We start from the raw sequence: 16715 nt of genomic DNA on the forward strand, positions 1-16715 counted from the left end.
CTGACTCCTTATTTTCGCTACGTTTGCTCTCTTCCAGATCCGGAGTCGAACATCGTATGCAACTACACCAGTCTTACGTCGGCGCTGCGGCCGCGGTCCCGCAGCACCTCGTCTGTTTGCAAGAACAAAAAAAGAAAAAAAAGAAACAAACAAACAAACAAAAAAAAAAGTGCAAGGGTCACTTTATGCATTCTTTAGTGGTTTTTGTAAAAGCTGCTTTTTCTAATCTTCTGCCTCTTTCCCCCGCCCCCCCCTCCCCCTTCCTCCTCCCCACCCCCCATGAATTGTGTAACGCACCTACTGACACTGAGCAATAGTAAAGTTCTCTCTTTGGTCCTCTCATCGGAAAGCTCAGAATATTCACTTTTCCAGCATCGCCCAGCTGAGCGGCGCAAAGATCCCCCACCCCTCCCCCCACTTCTTGTTCGTTTGGGTTCTTCTCGTTATTTTTTCCGTTGTCGCTGTTGTTGACGAGAGCCTAGGTTTTCTTTGGCTAGTAAGAGTGGTTGGTGTTCAGGGTCCTACGTGAAAAGCACAGCGCTGGTAGGCAGGCTTCTTCTGATTTGGTTTGGGTATTTTTAGTTGAATAATATAAATTATTTAAGCTTCCATAACCTATTACAAGAAAATTGGTGTCTTCCAGATAGCTGTCGTGATAGATTATGAATGCATTCTCTGCGGTGAAATTCTGAACTCATCCCTTCTTTTGTAGGAGTAAGAGAATATAAATATAATTAGCGATGTAACACACTTGTCTTAGGAAGTAGGAGGACTGGTCACCGCTCGGTCTTTGGTCTGCTTTTTCCAACTGGGCAAACGGATCTTGCATGATGGGAAGAGAGCAGCAGAGAGACACGTGCCCTGCTGGCATCTTCCACCTCTTGGGAAAATGAGATGTTCCCCATCGGCCGTATCCCGGGGCTGCGTGAGGGAGACGTTCCTTCCTTGCATGGCTGCCGTTTGCGGGCAGAGATGTGCCAAGCGGCTGGCGAAGGGAGCAAGGAGATGTCCAAGGGTTGGTCTGGAGAGCTTGTCCAGGTCCGGGGGTTGGTCTGAAGAGCTTCTCCAGTTCTGAGGGTTGGTCTGAAGAGCTTCTCCAGGTCCAGGGATTGGTCTGAAGGGCTTCTCCAGAGACTGGTGGTGTGGGAAAGAGGGCGGCTGGTTGATGGAGAAGAGTCTTCAAGGCAGGGTGAGGGGGAAGACGGGTGGCTTCACCTTGCACCCGTATCATTGCCAGGGCTGAGACCAAACTATGACACCTCCATGGCAACTGAGGTGCGCCTCTCCCCCCCCCCCATTCTTTGGGTTACAACTGGGCTTGGAGACTTCCAGGAGAAATGTTCATCCAAGCACAAATCCCAGCACCACAGAGAAAGACCGGAGAGGGGGATGATGTCTGGCTGCTCTGAATGGCGAGTGGGGAGAAGCGGGAGGAAGAGGAAGCAATAGCAATAAACACGTTGCCTTCCTCATGGGAAGGCACCTGAGAAAAGGCGAGAGCAGGGAAGGTGATCCACAGTTGGCATGGACCAGGCTGGGAGACAACAGGTACACAGAGGCTGTGGGTGTCAGGGTGATTTCTGGGGGTTTTGGCTTACCCAAGGGCGTGAGGACATGAAGCCGACTGTGGCCAGTGACATCCCACCTCCGGGTGTCCAAGTAGAAGAAGAAGTTGTCTCAAGGGCAGCAGAGAGTTCGTTCGCGTTTGCAGACAGTGCTTGTGGCCAGTTGATCTTTAACTGCTTATCACTAAATCCAGCACAGAAACAAGGTTTTTCTTCTTTTTTCTTTTCTTTCCCCAAGACAAAAACAGTATTGGGTTTTGATTTTTCCCTCAGTTGTGCCAAAAGAATTACATTCGCATCTCTTAATGTCTCTTGGGCCCCGAGGTTGTCACAAGGGACCAAACCCAGAGCCTTTAAAGAGGTCAGGTTCGGAGATGTGAATGGGAATCCCTCCTGGCACTACCTGTCACGGGTTTCCGACCCATGCGTGGTGTTGAGTCAGTGCCCAGATGTCTCTGTTGGTTTCTCTGCTTTGGTCGTGCCTGGATCACGTCTCCAGATGGAGACGAGGGCAGTGGAGACCAACACTGGAGGGTCACCTTGCTATGGTAGTGTAGAGGTCAGACTGGATGGTCTTTCAGAAGAGCAAGGTGACCAGTTGTTGGCACCTGGGTGAGACCTCCTTGCTCTTGCTGGTGTCTCCCAGCTTGCCTTCTTCTGCCATTGGGAGCTCCTTCCCATGAGCATGGTCCAAATGGGGAGAAACAAGCTTAGAGACGCAAGAAGACTCTTCCTACCGCTGGTTGGTCCCAGGTGGTTTGTCAGGTCCTGTGTTCGTGCCGGCGCTTCTGTGTGGGGGTCGTTTGCTTGGTTCTGCTGATTTTAAAGGAAATCTAGCAAAGCTCTGGTTGACCTTCTCAACCTCAAGGGGAACAAAGCGGGTGAAGACTGAACACCAGTGCCGTGGGGTGGGGAAGGTGGATATCTCCCATGTAGTACTTTGAGTTGCACTTTGGGTTTGTATAAGAGGAAAAGGGGGCGGGGGGGAAAGCCTAAATAATCAGAGGGTTGCCCCATTCAGCTTGGCGAAGCCAAGGATTAGCACGTAAAGAGCAACGGGACATTTGGAAATAATACTACATTGTCCTTCCACTGTTTGTAGCATGCTACGGTTAAACCTGGGCCAAAAAAAACCCCAGGAACTGAAGACCTCCCAGATGTCCTTTTGTGGTCTCCCTGTTGACTTCATGTTGTGTATTAGGAGCTGTCGATCAGCATTGAAACACAGAGTAGAGTCAGCTCTAGCCAACGTAACGGCAGTATGGCTTGCAGGGCCCAACAAGCTTCGTTAGCACAGCCCAGGCTCTGCGGAGGAGGACCTTGCCCAGCAGACCTCCCCCAGCAGACACTGTCCTACCACTGGCCTAGACACCCTTCAACCTTAACCGCATCAGGAACAACGGCTAAAATTTTGGCGCGTGACTAGGAAGCAGATGCTAGGCTTTCTCCTGAAAGGAAAGAGGACACTAAAGGTGGGGTAGAAAGCTTCATGAACTGAGCGTGGAGGATCACCCAGTGTTACCGCTAATGAGATCTGACGTGGGGTGGTTTAGTTTGAATTCCTTCGCTTGGATCCGTAGCAGATATGGTGCTCCTCATCCTGAAATGCCCAGACATAAATACTCATTAACTCCACCAGGGTGTAAAGAGGTGAAATATTTGCCGTCTTGTTGGGTGAGAGGCTTTGGTGAGCAGATTTGGCAACCCATGTTGAGTTTAGGCTTGGACCACTGCATGGCTCTAGGGTCACCGCCCGGCTCCATGCTTGGGTAGCTCCTTCCCAAAGTGGATTCACGGGGCTGCGGTGGTGGGGAGATGCTCCCTGCCACTGCGTGGGGATGTGGGGCTCGATGTCCCCTGTCTCATGGTGGCAGTGACCTGGAGCCCTGTCCCCTTCCCCGTGGAGGGACGTGGTTTTTCAGATAGATGAAAGGATGGGAGGAAAGCCCGTGACCCCAAGCCCTTTCCTTGGCCAAGTCATGGCTTAAGTGAAGGTCCTGGGGAGGTCACAGCCCGGTGGGGGACTCCTATGGGGGGGACACTGAATGGGGACACCAGCTTCTGCAATATTTCACTCCAGCCAAGTTTTGCCTACGTTGGTTAAGGAAATGGTTTCCCACGGTGAAGGATCCCACCGGGCGTTAGCAGGGAAGACCAGGAGGGGTTAAACCATCCTTCGCGGCCAGCAAAGCGTCTCAGATATTAAAAATTCCAGCTAAAAAGGAAGGAAAAGAACTCTCAAACCGCTGTTGTGACCGTTAACCCCTCCCTGCCGCTAGCTTTGCTTTAAAACACGCGCCGCGATGGGGGATTTGGGGGGAAAGCCAGGCACATTGATGGTGGTGGTGGCCCCCAACCCGCGTGAGCCCCTCGGAGCCTGCACCCATCACGCCTCCGAGCGGCTGAACCCTCCGGGCGAGGATTTGCTCCTGGCGTTTTATGAAGAATAATAACCCAACCCAGCTTTTTTTTGCTGTTTCGAGATGTAATTACCGTGAAGTGTTACTGAAGGGGGGGTTGTTTTAATGGTGGATGGTTCGGAGCATCGGGTTTTCCCCCAGCCGCCGGCTGTGGTCGATCCCGGAGAGACCCCCCCGTGCCTCTTTGCCATCCCCTCCCTCCCCTCCTGCATCCCTGTGGGGGATTTGGGATGATGCGGTCCCCGGTTGGAGGGCGTGAAATCGGGTCTTGCTTTCCTGGAGGGAGAAAAAACGCATTTTGGGCTTTATTTTCGATAGGAAAACTCAACCAGCCGACAATAGCAATAAGAGCCGCTGGATACCCATAAATCCAGGTTTTGGGGTTGGGTTTTTTTCCCGGTAATTGTCAGTATTTTCAGGCCCTCTGGGTATCTGTCGTCCCTGAAACGCAGCCACCCGCTGTCCATCTTCCCTTCGCTTTGCTGCGAGCGCCGGGCTGGCTCCTGAGCCCGCTGGGCAGGATCAGGCTCCGGGTGTTTTCTCTGCTGTGTGCTAGCATTCCCATAGGGAAAAAAAAGGAAAATGAAGCCTGTTAAGGAGCTTGGGAAGGAGGAGAGCTTGGAAAACAGTGTTTTTCCGGCATGTCACACCGTGGCACTTATAGATTCCCTGGTAATTGGGTAAAATAACCCGTTACGGGGACGTTTGCAAAGCAGGAATAGCAAAATCTGTGATTCCCGGTTGGAAATGCTCAATCCTGCTGTTCGTAGGGAAGAATCCCGCTGCAACGTGGCCACGGCGGCACCTCCCAGCACGGGATGGAGCTGGGATCTTCCCGGGGCGAAGGGGTTTGGGATCGGGGCGCTGGGTTGGGGGGAGATTCGCGGGGTCGGCAGCTGTCAGGAAGCAGAGGGAGGAAGGGAGAAGGAGACAGCGGGGTGCGGGGTCGCACCCAACCCCTCCCGCTCCGCGCCGGGCTCCCACCCCTCTTTCTATGTAATTAATTGTTTTAATTCATTTTGACCACCAGGCTAGCTTGGTTTTAGATATTATTGGACCTCTTAAGCAAAAATAAACAAATAAATAAACCAAAAATAAGAAAAAAACCCCCACGTAAACCCAAGAGTAACCACGTCTTCCAAGTCTCAAAGGTGTGTAGGGCACACGGCCTTGAACTGATGCCCTGCAAAGCCCCACAGCCTCGGTTTCTCCATCTGAAGTGTAAATTTGGGGGTTGTTGTTATTTCCCCCCCCCACCCCCCGTTTGTTTTCTGTTCTGGTTTCGGTTCTGAAGATCAGGCCGTGATCTCCCCGACAGATTTCAGCCAAGAGTTTGTAACTGTACAATATTTACTGTAAGATGTAGAACATTCGATAACTATTAAAATGTTTCCAAAAAAGAAAAATTAAATAAATAAAAGAGCCCGAGAGGGTTTGGTGGTTGGTTTTCCGGCGCGGTGATGTGGTGGAGAAGTGAACGGGACCGGCCATAAACCCCTTTCTAGGTTGGTGGTGGAGCTTGAGGGTCTCCAACCCAACCTTGGGTGGGTTGTCCCACTGACCCCGACATGGCCAAGCCAATGTGGTCCTTTGGAAACAGCTCCTGTGGAAAGTGGAGTGGGTGAGCTTCATGATGAGCAGAGCATCACCACCACGTTCTCCTGGGCTGACTGAGACTTTGGATAGAGCAGGAGATGTGGATGGAAGAGACCAGCCTTGGCCAAAGCGACCCATGCCCCGGTTGAGTTGTTGGTAAGGTGGGAGTTGTCCCATGATCCAGGGACTGTCATAGCCTGTGACATTGATTGCTGGCACCTGGTGATGGAGGGAAACCAAGAGCTCATGATGTTCCTTGAGAGGCTTCAGTTCAACAGACCCAGAAGGTGACCATGAAACGGCATCCTGGCCATGCCATGTCTTCCATTTCGTGGTGTCTCCAATGGAGCTATACTTTGGTGTCGCAGCTCCCAGAAATGCTCTCCATCAGGTCACTATGCCGTGGCCACCACCACCAGCATCGCAGCTCCCAGAGGTGCTCTCCATCAGGCCACCATGCCGTGGCCACCACCACTAGCATTGCAGCTCCCAGCGATGCTCTCCATCAGGCCACCGCGCCGTGGCCACCACCAGATCTCAGGGACGGAGAATCCTTCTCACCAGCTGAGCAAGATGTTGGATTTGCCGTGCTGCCGGTGGATGCCTTGGTGGCAGGAGCAGAAGCCAAGCTGCCACCTCCAGCACTTCTTGGCACCGAGTGGCTTCCATGTGGTCCCCAACGTCCTCCGTCTCCCCATGGGGTCTTTGTGGGTGTCACCGTCCTCCGGAAGCAGCCCCCAGGCCAGGTGCCAGCTGTGGAGGACAAGGGACGGACCCCATCTCTGGGTGAGACCCTTTGCACCACCCAAGATGGCAGGAGCCACTCAGTGTCACTGGGCCAACGTCCATGGTGGCTGTCACCACCCCAGGCCATCCCGTGTTGGAGGGCAGCCCCCTAGGTTTGTCCCCACCCCCAAGCTGTCCCAAACCACAGAAGATGGTCCAGGGCCCCCATAAGGATGCTGAGGCCCTGCAGGATTTGGCCATGGGCTCAACAGGCTCCAGGTGTCCCCAGATGGCTGAGGACAGCCCGGGGTGGCGGAAGCTGGAGGGGACACGGGATGGGCCCTGGGGGGGGGGGTGCAGTGAGCCTTGCCCATCGCTGTCACGAGCTGGGCGGGCTCAGCTGGGCAGAGGTGAAGGTGACCTGGCCTAAGGTCTGGCAGGCTGTGGTCAGCCTCGGCGGGGGTCCAGCACCAGGGTGGTGGGCACCCATGGGTGCTGCACCCCAGCTCTGGGTGCTGGGAGGGCAGCGAGGTGCCCGTGCGTGTGTGCACATACACGTGTGCAAGTCTGGGTGTGTCTGCATGCACGTGCGACTGCATACGAGTGTGTGCACGTCCATATGTGCACGCGTGGACGTGTGTGCGCAGAGGTGGCCTTGCACGTTTGCGTGTTCAGCGGTGTGCAGGTGGGTGTCATGCCTATCCGTGTGTGTGTGCACACTTACAGAGCTCCACGTGCAAGCGTGGGTGTGTACACATGTGTGTGTAACTACATACATGTGTGTGCATGTCCATATGTGCACACATGCACATGTGTGTGCAGAGGTGGCCTTGCACATTTGCATGTGCAGCGGTGTGCGGGCGGGTGTTGTGCCCACCCGTGTCTGTGTGCACACTTACAGAGCTCCACGTGCAAGCACAGGTGTGTTTGCACGTGTGCATGACTGCATGGATGTACATGGATGAACATTCATGCGTGTGCAGACGTGTATGCATGCATAGGTGGGTTTGCACACGCACACACTCATCCATGCGTGTGTTTGCATGTGCAGCAGTGTCCAAACAGATGTCATGTACACGTATGTGTGCACGCTTAGAGCTCCATGTGCAAGCATGGGCGTGTACACATGCGTGCGTGACTACATACGTGTGTGCATGTCCATCTGTGTATATGCATGTGTGCACAGGTGGGTTTACATGTGCATTTATGCACATGTTCATGCATGTGCAGTGCATGTGCACATCTGTGTGTGTATGCACACTGACAGTGCTCCATGTGCAAGTGTGGGTGTGTTTGCACGCGTGTGTGACTGCATGTATGTACATGGATGCACATACATGCATGTGCAGACGCGTATGCATGCATAGGTGGGTTTGCACACGCACACACTCATCCATGCATGTGTTTGCATGTGCAGTGGTGTGAAAACATGTCATGTGCACATGTGTGTGCACGCTTAGAGCTCCACGTGCAATTGTGGGTGTGTACACATGTGTGTGTGACCACACGTGTGTGTGCACATCCATATGTGTACATGTGTGTGTGCACAGGTGGGTTTACACATGCATTTATGCACATGTTCATGCGTGTGCAGTGCGTGTGCACATCTGTGCGTGTGCATGCACACTTACAGAGCTCCACGTGCATGCCTGCACGTGTGTATGACTGCACACACGTATGTGCATATGTGTGCATGTTCATGGATCTGTGCAGGGGGGGATTTGCACACGCCTGCGTTCGTCTGCGTGCGAGCACGTGTGCAGCGCGGGGCGCAGGTCTCCGTGCGTGTCGATGCGCGTGTTTACGTGCACGCGTACACCCGTCTCCAAGTCCCGGCACGCGTGGCCACGGGCAGCAGCGCCTGTTCCCGGGGCCCGGGGCCGCGTGTGCAAGGACACGTGCGCCCGTGCAGCTGCCCGTGACTCACGCAGCAGTCCCCGGCCGTGGCACCCCGCGCCAGGCCCTGACGCGAGCCCGCAGCACCCACTCCCCACCCCCCTACAGCACCTTAAATGCAGGGGGGGGTGGGAGGAAAGGGGGGGGGGACTCACTCAAGTATTTTTTTTTGAGCCTCCCGGCTGCTGGAAGAGGCTTGGGGGTGATGGGCTGCTCTGTCCTCACAAATCACCAAGTGCCCTCATTAGGTTTCAGAGTTAACGCTCTACCCTCCAGCCTCCTGAAGCCCCGTTTTTTCCCCAGGAATGCCCCCCAACCCCCCTCAGGGGCTCCCCAGCACCCACCCTCCGCACCCCCTCACCTCGGGGGGGCCGTCAGGGCTTTTCAACCACGGGGGTCGCATCCCGCTGCCGGCGGGGAGGGGACCGCAGGGGGGTTCGCCCCACATCTCGCTCCTCATCTCGGGGATCCGGGACACCTGAAACCTGTTGGGGAGCAGGGGGGGGGCATCACATCAGCCTGTCCCCACCCTGAAGGAGGGGGACACGCCAGGAGGGGGTCCCTGCTTACCTGCCAATGGAGAGGATGGTCACCTCCCCGGGGCGACCCCCGGGTTTGGGGACCTTGGTGGCGCTGAGCGATGATGGCAGCACCTCAGGCCACTTCTTCTGGCCGCAGCGGGCGCACGGGGCCGGACCCTGCACCGTGTGGAGGTGCTGCTGGTGCCGGCAGGCGGGGGGAAACTGAGGCAGGAGGTGCACCCTGGCAAAGGTGGGGGGAGATGCCGTCAGCATGGGGTTGGGCCCACCACGGGGGGGTTCCTCAGCGCAGCCTTGGGGGGGGGGTCTTACTTATTCAGGGGGGTGCAGCCCACTGGTGGCATCAGCTGTTGGCCGTGATGCTCCTTCAGCAGCTCCTCCAGTGCTGCGGCGTTTTCTATGGGTGGGGGGACACCAAAGGGGTGGGGGGGTCATGGGGGTCCAGCCCATGTCACCCCACCCCCCCAGGGGACCCCCCCCGACCTTTATTCTCAGTGATCAACCGCACCAGCACCCCGATGGTGTCCTCATTGGTGTCCTCCAGCTGGTAGATGGAGCTGGGACCTGGAGGGAGAAGTTGAGGGGGGACTCGGTGATGGGGGATGACCCCACCACCACCACCACCAAGGTCACCCTGGGACAACGAGGACCAGAAGCCACGGGGATGGGCTGAGCGAGGCAAGATGATGGATGGATGTGGGACCACTGAAAGGCGCCCACGGCACAACCGGGGCTCACCGGTGCCGCCGGGCTGGGGGTCCTTGCTGGTGGTGCACTGGTAACCCTTCTTCTTCAGCAGGTTGCAGACCAGGATGCCCAACAACCCCATGGCACAGAAGACCGGGACGATGGTCAGCACGGCCGCCTGCGCTGCCGCCGCCTCCTCCTCCTCCTCCTCTTCCTCACCCATCAGGGCCACCCATGTCCCGTTGGCCTCCGCCGGCCAGCCGGGTGCTTCGGGGCTGCGGGCTCGCCGCCGGCCTGGGGGGAGGCACCGGATCAGCCCCTCGGGGGGGTTTTGTCGGGATTAAATCCCGTTTTCCCGGGAACCCCACCGCAGGGTTTGGCCCCCAGGGAAGTGGAAGCCACTCGTGTCACAAGTGGTGACGTTCTCAGCTGCCCCATCCCAGCAGGACGTCACCTCTGCGGCTCGGGTGGGACACGGCGTGGGCATCCCCGGGGCGAACGGGCACCCCAGCACCCACCTGGGCACCCCGGGGTGCTGCGGGGAGCGACGGCGCAGGGCAGGCACCGACCCCGGGGCTCCCTCTCCCCTTCGGGGCTGTAAAACCTGCGGGGTGGGATGGGAGGGTCAGGATGCGGCCCACCGAGCGGCATCGGGGCTGGGGGTCTGCGGCATCGACCCCCGGCTGGGCTCACCCCGGCAGGCAGGCTCCGCAGCGGCTGTCGGTCACCGCCGTCCCCGGTGCCACCAGGATCCTGTTCCCGGCTCGGCAGCGGGTGTGAGCGGAGCAGGATGCGTCCCCCGGTGAGAAGGTGCCGGGGGGACACGCTCGGCAGGTCCCCATCGGACCCCGCGTCGAGTCGCACGCCTGCAGGGAGGGAAAGGTTGGGGAGCGATGGCCGGATCCTGCGGGATGGGTGGGCTGCCGGAGGGCACGGTGTACCCCGGTGGGCTCCTCTCCGGGTGGGCATCCCGGCATCGCGTGCTCCTGAGGACCACAGCTCCTGGCCCCCGCGCTGGGTCCGCTCAGCACCTGTGGGAGAAGCAAAGAGCGGTGCTCAGCACCGGCCGCTCTGGCTCTCCCGCTGCTCGGTGCCGGCAGAGACGCAGCTCCGGTGCGGGAGATGCAGCAGAGGTGAACCCATCACAAGTGATGTCTAGGTGGAGGCCTGGAGCTCGTGGTGTTCCCCAGGGGTCAGTACTCGGCCCAGTCTTGTTCAACATCTTCATCAATGACCTGGATGAAGACTTAGAAAGTACCCTCAGCAAGTTTGCTGACGACACAAAACTGGGAGGAGTGGTGGATACCCCGGCAGGCTGTGCTGCCATCCAGTGTGACCTGGGCAGGATGGAGAGTTGGGCAGAGAGGAACCTGATGAGGTTCCACAAGGGCAAGGGCAGGGTCCTGCACCTGGGGAGGAACAACCCCATGCACCAGTACAGGCTAGGGCTGACCTGCTGGAGAGCAGCTCTGTGGAGAGGGACTGGGAGTGCTGGGGGACGACAGGGTGACCATGAGCCAGCAGCGTGCCCTGGGTGCCAAGAAGGCCAATGGGATCCTGGGGTGCATGAGGAGGAGTGTGGGCAGCAGGGCGAGGGAGGTTCTCCTTCCCCTCTGCTCTGCCCTGGTGAGGCCCCATCTGCAGTGTTGTGTCCAGTGCTGGGCTCCCCAGTTCAAGAGAGATGAGGAGCTGCTGGAGAGAGTCCAGAGGAGGGCTACGAGGATGAGGAGGAGACTGGAGCATCTCTCCTATGAGGAGAGGCTGAGGGAGCTGGGCTTGTTGTTCAGCCTGGAGAAGAGAAGGCTGAGAGGGGACCTTAGAAATGCTGAGAAATCTCTTCACGGTGGGTGTCAGGAGGATGGGGCCAGACTCTTTCCAGTGGTGCCCAGTGACAGGACAAGGGGCAACGGGCACAAACTGAAGCCGAGGAAGTTCCAGCTGAAGCCGAGGAAGAACTTCTTCCCTCTGAGGGTGACGGAGCCCTGGCCCAGGCTGCCCAGAGGGGCTGTGGAGTCTCCTTCTCTGGAGATATTCAAGACCCGCCTGGACAAGGTCCTGTGCAGCCTGCTCTGGGTGACCCTGCTTCGGCAGGGGGTTGGGCTGGGGGATCCCCAGAGGTGCCTTCCAACCCCTGCCATGCTGGCATTCTGTGATGTGATGGATGCAAAACTGTGACGTGGATCATGGCAGAGGTAAACCTGTCCCAAGTGACACGATGGGTGCGAATCCATTGCATGCACCGTGGCAGACGCAAACCCATCACCTGATGGATGCAAACCCATTGCACGTGCCATGGTGGATGCAAACCCATCAGCGATGACACGATGGATGCAAACTCATCACAGTTGTGGCTGCCAACATGTCATGCAGGATGTCATGGTTGCAGTCCATGTTCTGCAGCCAACGCAAACCCAGCAGCAGTGATGTGATGGCTGCAAACCCATCGCGTGCACTGTGGCCGATGCAAACCCATCGCTAGCAACATGATGGATGCAAACCCACTGCCTGCACTGTGGCAAAAGCAAACTCACCACCAACACCATGATGGATATAGAATCACCGAATCATTAACGTTGGAAAAGACCTCGAAGATCATCAAGTCCAACTGTCAACCCAACCCCACCATGCCTGCTAAACCATGTCCCCAAGGGCCACATCCACACGGTTTTTTAACCCCTCCCAGGGATGGGGACTCCACCACTGCCCTGGGCAGCCTGGACCAATGCCTGAACACTCTTGCAGGAAAGAAATTTTTCCCAATATCCAATCTGAACCTCCCCTGACACAGCTTGAGGCCATTGCCTCTGTCCTGCCACTGGTTACTTGGGAGAAGACACCAATCCCACCTCACTACACCCTCCTGTCAGGGAGCTGTAGAGAGCGAGAAGGTTTCCCCTCAGCCTCCTCTTCTCCAGACTGAACAACCCCAGCTCCCTCAGCTGCTCCCCATCACACTTGTTCTCCAGACCCCTCCCCAGCCTCGCTGCCCTTCTCTGGACACACTCCAGCCCCTCCATGTCCTTCTTGGAGTGAGGGGCCGAACAGGTCACAAGCGATGCGATGGATGTGATCCCGTTGCACGCACCTCAGCTGATGCAAACCCATTGCAACCCTCGCTCAGGCCAACCCCCCCCAGGGGAGCAGCCCTGGGGTACACACAGGACCCAGGAGCATCTCCTGGACATCGGACAACATGGTGGGCCCAGTGGAACAGCAAGGGAGAAGCTGCATGCCCCATCAGCCCCTGCCCTGGAAGAAGCTTCAAGGAAGGATAAAAAAGGAAGAGAAAGAATTTTTTTGGGGGGGAAAAACCCACCCTTTACTCAACCTGAGCATCCCCTGGGGCTGCAAGTTTCTGGGTGAGAAATATTTTGGGGTTTCTTAGTGTTTTGGGGTGTCTTGGTTTGGTCAGGCCTTGGAACAGGCTGTCCAGGGAGGTGGTTGAGTCCCCATCCTTGGAGGGGTTCAAAGACTGTGTAGATGTGGCACCTGGGACATGGTTTAGCAGGCATGGTGGGGTTGGGTTGGCGGTTGGACTTGATGGTCTTCGAGGTGTTTTCCAACCTTGATGATTCTGTGATTCAATGATTCTGTTGTGGCTACAGGGTGGTGATGCTGGGATGGGTTTGAGCATCAGAGGAGCCACAAGCAGAGATGCAGAGGGATGGGATGGGATGGATGAGGTCGTACTCACCCCCAGGACGGTGACGAGCCACCAGCGCATCCCGCTCCTCTTCATCGCCAGGGGAGACCTGCCCAAGGGGGAGCACCAGGGTCACCATCCGGGAAAAATCCCATCGGAGAAGCAATCTGGAGGGGCCTGTTCCCCTCTGGGGATGCTCCAAGGCATCTGCTGAAATATCCCTGCAGCGGCTGTCCTCCACCACCCCCAAAAAAGTTTTATCCGAGGTTTTATGCGATGCCCAGCATCACCCCCATCCCTTGCAGATCCCAACTCCATCCTGAATCGGAGAGGAACCAACCGAGGACCAATCACACAAGGAGAAGGGAAGGAGCAGATGATGCTGAAGACCATGAAATAAAGGATTTTCCTGCTCCAGAGGAAATCCTTTGGCATCTGCCACAAGGAAATGAAGTCACTAAAAAAAGCAAATATATTTAAATAAAAAAAAACCCCATGCGAAACAAAAGGTGTTTCCCACAGCCCCATCCTCCCTCTTCAGGCTCAGCAATTAATTGTTAAAATTAAAATAAATGGAAAGGAAGAATAAAAGAAATAACAGCCCAAACCCAGATCCAGCCTCTGCTGCCCGCATGGAAATTCCCCCGGTCGTCACGGTCCCGTGAGAGCCACGCCGGAGCTTCGTTACAGCCTTTGCCTGACGAGTTTCTCCTAATTAGTGGCCGGCATCTTCGGTCTGAGATGCAGCTAATTACACGTGGGAGGGGGGATGCTGGGGAGCGAGCAGGGCGGAGCCGGGTGATTACAGGACATGGGTCGGGACATGATGGTGCAGCCCAATATGAGCATCCTCCATGCTCCAGTTCCTCCCAGTAGCTCCCAGTCCGTGCCGAGCTGGTACCCCTTGATTTCTGGGGGTGGCTGAGCCAGCTGCTGCCATCACCCCGGCCAGCCTGGGCCCCGCCAGGTGCCACCCCCCAGCTAAGCATCATCCCAGGGCGATGGCATCCCGCAGGGACACTGTTGTCACTGGAGCTTTTGCCTGGTCACGGCCACCCCAGGACTCAGCACCCATTTCTGGGGGGACGCAGGCCCAAACCCGGTGATGGTGGGATGCCCGCTTGCCCTGGCAAGAAGCTCCTGGGGGAACCCAAACCCAACACAGTTTTCCCCCCCCAAAGAACCAGAGGAAACCAAGAAATAACCCCACCAGCGCCAGATCCAGCTGCTGTTGTGGGGACACCCCGCTCTCCGCCAGCTCCGTACCCCACAGCTCAGCGACGCAAACGCACTGGGGGAAGGCGATGAGGTTTCGGTGTCCCCTGAATCCCACAAGTTTTTTATTCCCAGCCCTTCCTTAACACGGGCCATAACCCAAGGCTGCCCGCCGGGATCCCATGGGGGAACGGGGGCTCGGCCGATGGCTCCTGCAGATAAATGGGGGGGTAAAAAAAAACAGGAGCAGCTGTTTGGGAACAGCTCTTGGAAGCAGCCTGGGACAAGGCGGGGGGGGACTGTCCGGCAGATGGAGCAAAACCCCCCCTTAACCTGCCTTCTCCCCTCTCCATCCTCGATTTTAACCCCAATTTTCCCCGCAGCAGCCAGAGCCAGCACCGGGGTCCCCAACCACCGCACCCCACTATGGAAGCCCCCCCCCCCTTGCCCCATTTAGGGATAAGGTCAATGCAATAACCCCCCCTCCCCTTTTTTTATTGAAAACAGGAGGTCGAGCGCCCCAAAAAAGTACCAGTCCCCCCCCCCACCCCTGCACAGAATGAAGCTGCAGCGACCCCAAACCCAGCGTCCGTCCCCCCCAGCCCTGAGGGGGAATAACCCTGTAAGGTGGGGAAAGGGAAAAAGGGGGAAAAATAAAAGGGAAAAGGGACAGAAGAGAAAGGGCAAAAGAAAGGGACAGAAGGGAAAGAAGGGGAAAGAAAAGGGGACAGAAGGGAAAGAAGGGGGGGGAAAGGGAAAGAAAGGAAAAAAAGGGAAAAACGGAAAGAAGGTAAAAAAAGTGAAAGAAGGGAAAGAAGGGGGAAAAACGGAAAGAAGGAAAAGAAGGGGGAAAAAGGGAAAAAAGGGGAAAAAGGAAAGAAAGGAAAAAAGGGAAAAAATGGAGAAAAGGGAAAGAAGGGCGAAAAGGGAAAGAAAGGGAAAAAAGGAAAGAAGGGGAAAAAAGGAAAGAAGGAAAAAAGAGAAAAAAAGGAAAAGAAGGGAAAAAGGGGGAAAGGAAGGGAAAAGAAGGGAAAAGAAGGGAAAAGAAGGGAAAAGAAGGGAAAAGAAGGGAAAAGAAGGGAAAAGAAGGGAAAAGAAGGGAAAAGAAGGGAAAAGAAGGGAAAAGAAGGGAAAAGAAGGGAAAAGAAGGGAAAAGAAGGGAAAAGAAGGGGGAGAAGAAGGGAAAGAAAGGGGAGAAAAAGAGAAGAAGGGAATAAAAAGAATAAAAAGGGAAAGAAGAGAACAAAAAGGGAAAAAAAGGGAAAGAAGGAAAAACCAAGCCGGGGTCCCCCCATCCACCCCCCCTTACCTGCCCCCCGCCGCGGTGCCGCCCCCGCCGAGCCCCTCCGCTCCTTATGAATGAACCCGCCGGCGCGCTCCCGCCGAACGCCCCGCCCCTTTCCCCGGCGTCATGTAGTGGAGGCTCCACCCCTTCCCCTCACTTCGCCCCGCCCCCCGCGGCGGGCAGCGCCACCTGCCGGGCGCGGCGGGAGCTGCGGGGGGGGCATTTGGGGGTGCTGGGGTTAGCCCAAGCCCGGAGGGGTTTTTTGAGGGGGGGGGGGGGAAATGGGGGAAAAAAAGAAATTTTTTCATTGAAAAGAAAATCAAATCCAGGATTTTTTTAACCCGTAGGGCCTGGGGCTCCCTCTGCTCCCTGGGGGGGCTGGGGGGGGTCCCCGGTGATGGCGACGACAGGTGCTGGGTCCCCCCCACGGCTGCACTCCACCGAGGCCAAGGATGAGACCACGCTCCGCCAAGGGTGACCTTTAATCATGAAAAATCCCCAAAGTGACCGAAATTCCCCCCAACCCCCAAAATATCCATCATCCCAATTATGACATCACCCCCCCCCCAAATATCCCCATCATCCCAATTATGACATCACCCCCCCTCCCCAGATGGACAGACAGACGTGGGTCGGGGACACCCCCATTCGTCCCCGCCGCCTGTGGTTGTCACCTCTGCCATGGGGACACCGGCCTTGGGGTGACAGCAGCAAAATGGGGGGGGAAAAAAGCAAAATTGGGGGCGGGGGGGGTCTGGGAAAGTCTCGTTTTTAGGGTCCCCAAGTGCCGTCACACCAGTTTGGGGGTGGGGGGGACATCGCCGGCGTCTGGCAGGGGAACGCGAAGGAGGTGGTTGCTCATCCAGAAGATGCTTTGAACGTCGTCGTCGGTGGCTTCATCCCGCTCCCCAGGCTGTGAAATCACCAAGATTGGGGGGGACCCCCCCAATCCCCCCCTTCCCCTCCCTGGCATCCCCGGGGAGGGTCCAGCTCCATCCAGGGGGTGCAGCTCTGCCTCCGGGCGATGAACCAGGAGGGTTTTAACCCCCCAACTCCAGAGCAGAGAGACCAGGAGAGACGTGACGATGCGCCTGACCCCCCCCCGCAGACCCTCCCCCCCAAAATAAATAAGGATGTTTATAT

The 16715-nt window shown here is 56.8% G+C and overlaps 2 protein-coding genes across 4 annotated transcripts in view; one reads left to right on the plus strand and one right to left on the minus strand.

Moving 5' to 3' along the window:
- Window positions 1–5431, plus strand: part of FAM168A (family with sequence similarity 168 member A) — a 242880-nt gene extending 237449 nt beyond the window's left edge. For both annotated transcript variants that reach the window (XM_075415326.1, XM_075415331.1), the window contains exon 9: window positions 38–5431. The gene's annotated coding sequence lies outside the window, so the exon portion shown is untranslated. The remainder of the gene's footprint in view (window positions 1–37) is intronic.
- A 760-nt stretch (window positions 5432–6191) lies between these two features.
- RELT (RELT TNF receptor) lies at window positions 6192–13181 on the minus strand. 2 transcript variants are annotated; one of them, XM_075415318.1, is made up of 10 exons: window positions 13124–13181; window positions 10371–10460; window positions 10123–10295; window positions 9948–10033; window positions 9481–9723; window positions 9226–9306; window positions 9055–9139; window positions 8774–8965; window positions 8565–8688; window positions 6192–6334 (listed from the first exon to the last, which is right to left on the minus strand). In XM_075415318.1, the coding sequence occupies exons 1-10, from the start codon at window positions 13166–13168 to the stop codon at window positions 6296–6298; spliced, it is 1158 nt and encodes a 385-aa protein (XP_075271433.1). In that variant the 5' UTR covers window positions 13169–13181; the 3' UTR covers window positions 6192–6295. The 2 variants fall into 2 exon arrangements, with proteins under 2 accessions (XP_075271433.1, XP_075271430.1); XM_075415315.1 differs by having other exon boundaries at window positions 10123–10460.
- Window positions 13182–16715: the final 3534 nt, after the last annotated feature.

The sequence above is a fragment of the Opisthocomus hoazin genome, chromosome 1, assembly GCF_030867145.1.
Source record: "Opisthocomus hoazin isolate bOpiHoa1 chromosome 1, bOpiHoa1.hap1, whole genome shotgun sequence".
Lineage (NCBI taxonomy): Eukaryota > Metazoa > Chordata > Aves > Opisthocomiformes > Opisthocomidae > Opisthocomus > Opisthocomus hoazin.